At 37.7% G+C, this 6000-nt stretch overlaps 1 protein-coding gene across 4 annotated transcripts in view; it reads right to left on the reverse strand.

Moving 5' to 3' along the window:
• Positions 1–6000, reverse strand: part of Armc8 (armadillo repeat containing 8) — a 94385-nt gene that overhangs the window by 39090 nt on the left and 49295 nt on the right. For all 4 annotated transcript variants that reach the window (XM_050139327.1, XM_050139329.1, XM_050139328.1 and 1 more), the window contains exon 12: positions 2831–2926. In XM_050139327.1, coding sequence (XP_049995284.1) covers positions 2831–2926 — 96 coding nt within the window. The remainder of the gene's footprint in view (positions 1–2830; positions 2927–6000) is intronic.

Below are 6000 nucleotides of genomic sequence, written 5' to 3' on the forward strand. Positions count from 1 at the left end.
ATTTATTATTTATTTTGCAGAGTTGTGGGGAGGGTTAACACGTGATCTCATATAATCCAGAGTGACCTCAAGATTGCTATGTAGTCGAGAATGACCTTGAAATCATGATTCTCCAGCTTCCAACCTCCCAAGAGCTGGGATTATATATGTGTAAGACCACACCCAACTCCCGCTCAACGGGTATTTATTGAGTTCTTCTTAAGTCATAGGAAGAGCTGAATTCTTTTGTTGTTTTTAATGGCAATATAGTGACATGATTCCAAAGAAGACAAATCTCTGACATGGAGATCATGTTCAGTTTTACACTGCATTTTGTCTGACTCAAAGAAATGATAACACAACAGACCTTTAGCCATCTTTAAAAGCACTGAGAAAGAGAGAGAGAGATAATTCTAGGAAGACAGATGGTCACTGTCCTCCTTTAACAGCTGTGTATACTTCTCACTGTCCCTGTTTTTTGCTCTGGTTTTCTTGTATTCTTCCTCCTTTCCTTAACTGTACATAATAAAACACTGTGACGCATATTATTTACTGAATTATGTTCCTGTTTACAATATGAAAACCAGACCAACTGCACATTTCATCTTTGCAGCTGAAACATGCAATAAATAAATAAATTTTAGAAAAGCTTGTTTTGAGGGACCTGGGAGGGTAGGCTTACGGTCCTTGAAATTCTTTATCATTATTATCCACACATATATCAGTACACTGAAATTCTGTGTTGGCAAGAATAAATGCTACATTTAAAAAAGTAACAGTGTACATTACGAATCTACACACACACACAAAAATACCATCAAATTACATAGGGCATATATATAAAAGAGAAAGATATATTTCATGGAAAAAGTAAATTCAACCTATCCAAATAATCATTTCAATAAAAAGAAAGGAATGCATTCCAAGTAAAAGTTATCACTTTTTATATACCAAAAATAAGGATGTTTCCCACTTTTAAGACCAGCCTTTAAGCAGTTTGTCAGGAATTTTTTTTATAACTCTCACCTTACAATTTCTTCAGTGAGTTCTATGAACTGTAAACTACTCATCAATTTCCCAGAATTAAATAACTTCCTAAAAATTCTATGTAATCCCACCACATAAGAATAGCACAGTAACTTTTCTTCACCACACACATAAGAACTATAGTTAATAATTATAACTTATTCTTTATTTGTTATCTTTCTACAGAAATGATCAACAGCCTGACCAGGAAATTGTACACATTGTAAATACAAGTTTAGTAGACTACTGATTAGACTGTTATGGTTCAAGTACTTCTAGAACATGATATCACGTATCAAGTCATCAATTCCAAAACAATATTTATTGACAAAAAAGTACAAAGAAATGTACAAATGCACATTCTATCCCCATATGGTCCATCTATCTAACTCCCTTTTAGTCTAGGACATGGTCTTTTGGAGATATAAGGATGGATAAAATAGTCCTCCTGCTTCCTAATAACCCAATAATAAACCAGCATGTACTTAAGTTACACAGTCCATGTCATCATTAATTGTATCTCATGAGTTATCAAGAAAAAGTCTTCTCTTGTGATACACCACATGTCTAAAGTGAACAAAATACTTCAGTGTCAACATCCATAAACCATGGCTAGACACAAGTAATATCACATCTCTAACGTTTGCTTGGAAGTAACAGTTCACAGGTGATAAAGATGACCTGTACAAGTCATATACTAACACACTGTAAGAGAGCAAAAGCCTCTTGCTAGTTAAACTAGACTGAGGTCACTGGAGAAATCAGCTGTTAGTTGTGCTTTTTATACTGGATTTAAAATCAAAGCCCCTAACTTTATTGCTTTTACTTCAGTTTCTCCAAGGATGTTTCTTGTGCAATTTATTTCATCCAACATACTTACGTTGGTTCCATTATGTCTCTAACAAGCCTAACATAGTCTTCCAATCCTGGTAAGTGACAATACTTTTAGTTTCTCTCATATTCTCCTTAAAATACCAATACAGATGGAGAGAGTCAGGAAATCATCATGGTTAATAAATAGTGCCTAGTTGCTCTTCTACTATGACCACTCAGGACAGGACATGTGGTTTTGTTGGTTCATGTCTGTAATCCCCTTGTGTGGAATCTATTAGATTGTATGTTTGTGAGTGGTATATTCTAGCCTTTCAGTTTGTGCAGGGAGCCAGGTTAGAATTTAACACTACACTGTACGTCTTACCTAGAACTACTTCCATAAAGAACATGAGTTCAGTGTTAGACTAACATGGGGACGAGGGACCAGTGACACATTTTAGAAGAGCTGGAAAATTCAGATGACCATTCACTAAACATAAAATCATCATTCCACAAAGATTTTATTCACATTAAACTTGCACAGTAGCAAAAAATAAAATAAAAATTAAAAAATCAAAACATAAAACTAAGCCACATTATTAAAGAACAATATACAATAGAGATTTGAACTTCTCAATGGCATTAGAAGGTATATCCATAAATAACATTTACAATTCTAGTGTTAGATCTTTCAAGGTGTCTAAAGCTTCACAGTGCTAGAAAGACTTCTATCAGAACACATGCAAAAATGTGCAACATAATGATCCATATTAATGACACAAAACAGCAGGCCAGTTATTTATCATTCCAGCATGGCCATGCCTCTCTATGTTCTAAAAACAAACAACCCCCCAAATCCAGGTCCCATTCATTCTTCAATTATGCCTTTTGTCACTCTGCTTTATTATATTCAAACAGTCACTGTTAGTGCTCTTCACCACGACTTTCAGGTTGACGTCACTCCCTGCCTGCTGGCTGTCAGGACTGGGGGACGCCCCTCTCCCAGACTCACCTTCTTCCGGATGTCTTCATCGTTTGCTCCAAGAGAGGCATAGAGCTTGAATGCAGCCTGGCGGAGCTCATGGGCATGTTTTAAGTCATGGTCAAGCTACAGGAAGTAGGGAAGGGATAAATTCCAAATTAGTCCTTAAGTTACATTTTAATAAAATAGACCATTATAATACAATAATAAAAATAAAGCAAAATAACTGAGTTTCAGGGAAAGTAGCAACTATTAACATTAGTACTGCCACTAAATGAATTTTCTAGTTACTTTTGGGCTCTGGTCACGACTGAGATTTTGCTGTGTCTATGTCAGTGTGACTTGAACTGCAGTCTACCTCTGTCTACAAGTGACTACTCTAACTTTTGGCATTGATATATGAGTTCAGTACTTCCAGATGGCAGTGGCAGTGGCAGAGGCGCACAAAGAGAGGGCACATCTAGATTTGCAGTCTCCAGCTGCAAGCTATACAAACTGAATTCTATTGCACCAAATCCTGGCATTTAAAAAACTTTTAGAAATAGGGAGCCCTCTGTGAAAAACCTCAGTCAACAATCACTAGCTACTAAATTATGTCCAGAGTTTTTAAAGAAATTATTAAAATTAATTGTTGGAGGCCGGGCGGTGGTGGCGCACGCCTTTAATCCCAGCACTCGGGAGGCAGAGGCAGGCGGATCTCTGTGAGTTCGAGACGAGCCTGGTCTACAAGAGCTAGTTCCAGGACAGGCTCCAAAACCACAGAGAAACCCTGTCTTGAAAAACCAAAAAAAAAAAAAAAAAAAAAAAAGAAAAAAAAAATTAATTGTTGGTATAAGATAATTACGGCTATGGCTAAATAAACATAAACGGCACTGTTAGTAATCCTCCCATAAATCTGTTTCCTAACAAACTACCATAAAATTAAAATAGAGACATTTTCTCAGGATCCTTAACTATGAATTGTAACTACACAAGGTGTATCAATAACATTTTTAAACTAAAAGTCATAATGTAATGGTCTAAAGGAGCACCTCCTAAAGGGATTATCTTGGGAAAGTCAACTCTTACTTGGTTGGCAGGTATTGTTAAGAGCACTATCAAACCCTCTTCTGAAACCTCTAACTGAATCAGCTACAGCCCAGACAGTGGGTCAGCTTTGCCACTATGCTTTGTAAGTTAGCTGCCACTGGTTAAGGATTCAGGATAACCAAATGTTCCATAAACACAAGGTAAGCAGTATCTACTTGGGGCAGCCATGAAGACACTCATCAGAATAGCTCCAGAAGTGCCAACCCTGACAGCTTGAGGAAGGGCTCTGCAATGAAAACACTCACTTAGGGGGCTGGAGAGATGGCTCAGTGGTTAAGAGCATTGCCTGCTCTTCCAAAGGTCATGAGTTCAATTCCCAGCAACCACATGGTGGGTCACAACCATCTGTAATGGGGTCTGGTGCCCTCTTCTGGCCAGCAGGCATACACACAGACAGAATATTATATACATAATAAATAAATATTTAAAAAGAAAAAAAAAAACACTCACTTAGCTCTGAACTCAGGAGCATCGGACCCTACAAATCTTAACCACATGCCAGCATAACTTACACCATACAACACAAATTTGGACTAAAATCACCCACTTATTATTAACTTATTATTATTATTGACATGATAATTTCTTCCCATAGGCCTAATATCTATACTTTTGAAGTTAAGACATTTTTGGATAATCCAACACCAAAATTAAAGATTACAAATCATATTTTCACTCATGTTTATCATTTGGAGATCATTTAAAAATTATTCTGCTTTTATGATAAAAGAATTGAAATGGAAAAACAATTCAATTCTGAAGAGAAGGAATAATCTTCCACACACGAGTTAAGTACATCACGAGTGCTTACATAAACCTTTTAGGACAGTTTCCTGGGGCATGCTCATTTTTCTCCTTGCCTTGCTTTGGAGAAAAGCTCGGGCTGTTCAGGAGACCAGGGTCAGGACTCACTTGCATATTTCTTATTGGTGAGACATTTTGTCAGTGTGAGCAAATGTCCCAGGGAAACAGATACGGCACTGCACCCATCACTTTTACTAGGAAAAGAACTCTACCAAGGACAAGTAGACACATAACTACTTATCTTGTTGCCTGTTTTGAGCTAGGATCTTTTATTATGTAGCACAATTTAGCATCAAATTCACTGTCCTCCTGCCTCAGCCTCCCAAGAGTCAGAATTACAGACATGTGTCATCACACCTGGCTTCCAACCCAGAACTTTACTTCATTTATTTATTATTTATTCGTTGGTTGGTTGGTTTTTTTGAGACAGGTTTTCTCTTTGTAGCTTTGGAGCCGGTCCAGCCTGTAGACAAGGCTGGCCTCGAACTCACAGAGATCCACCGGCCTCTGCCTCCCGAGTGCTGGGACTAAAGGTGTGCATCATCACTGCCTGGCCTGGCCCCAATTTTAAAACAGAAGACAGTGCATGTGACTAATGGTAGCACCCTGTCACCTCAGGCCTTTCTAGACAGTGAAAAGACACAGCCATCATTCATTTCCAACATTCGCCTGCCAGATGAGTGGATTCAGAATCAGTGTGTGAAAAGTGAAGAGAGCAGCCATTCTTGGGACCACGGTCACATTCATACACCAGTCCTGACCACAAGCGAAAGTCATTATGCTACTATCCTATCTGCCATGACCTCCTTAAATAAAGTTATGTTAATAAATTCTCTTAGCAAAATAGATTTGGCAAACAGGCTGAGAGGCAAAAAGTCAAAGAAATACCAAACTCCAAGGAATGTTATTTTCAGAAAAAATAAACATGGCTTGGTTCTTACTGGTCCAAACTGAGGTTAAACGGTATTATAGCATTTAACCTCAGGCCGAAAGAAGAGTGTGAAAACAAATGGAGAAAGACAGGAAAAGGGAGAAGAAAAGATTGTGGTGGACAGTGAACTGGGATTAACCAGGTGAAATTAAGAAAAATATCACCCTTGACCTTTCCTTCAATGGAAGAATGGATGAAGAAAGTGTGGAATATATACACATTAGAATACTACTCAGCGGTAAAAAACAATGACTTCTCGAATTTTGCATGCAAATGGATGGAAATAGAACACACTATCCTGAGTGAGGTAACCCAGACCCAAAAAGATGAACTTGGGATGTACTCACTCATAATTGGTTTCTAGAGATAAATAAAG

The sequence above is a fragment of the Alexandromys fortis genome, unplaced genomic scaffold, assembly GCF_014885135.2.
Source record: "Alexandromys fortis isolate MF-2015 unplaced genomic scaffold, M_Fortis_MF-2015_v1.1 scaffold_36, whole genome shotgun sequence".
In the NCBI taxonomy this organism is placed as follows: domain Eukaryota; kingdom Metazoa; phylum Chordata; class Mammalia; order Rodentia; family Cricetidae; genus Alexandromys; species Alexandromys fortis.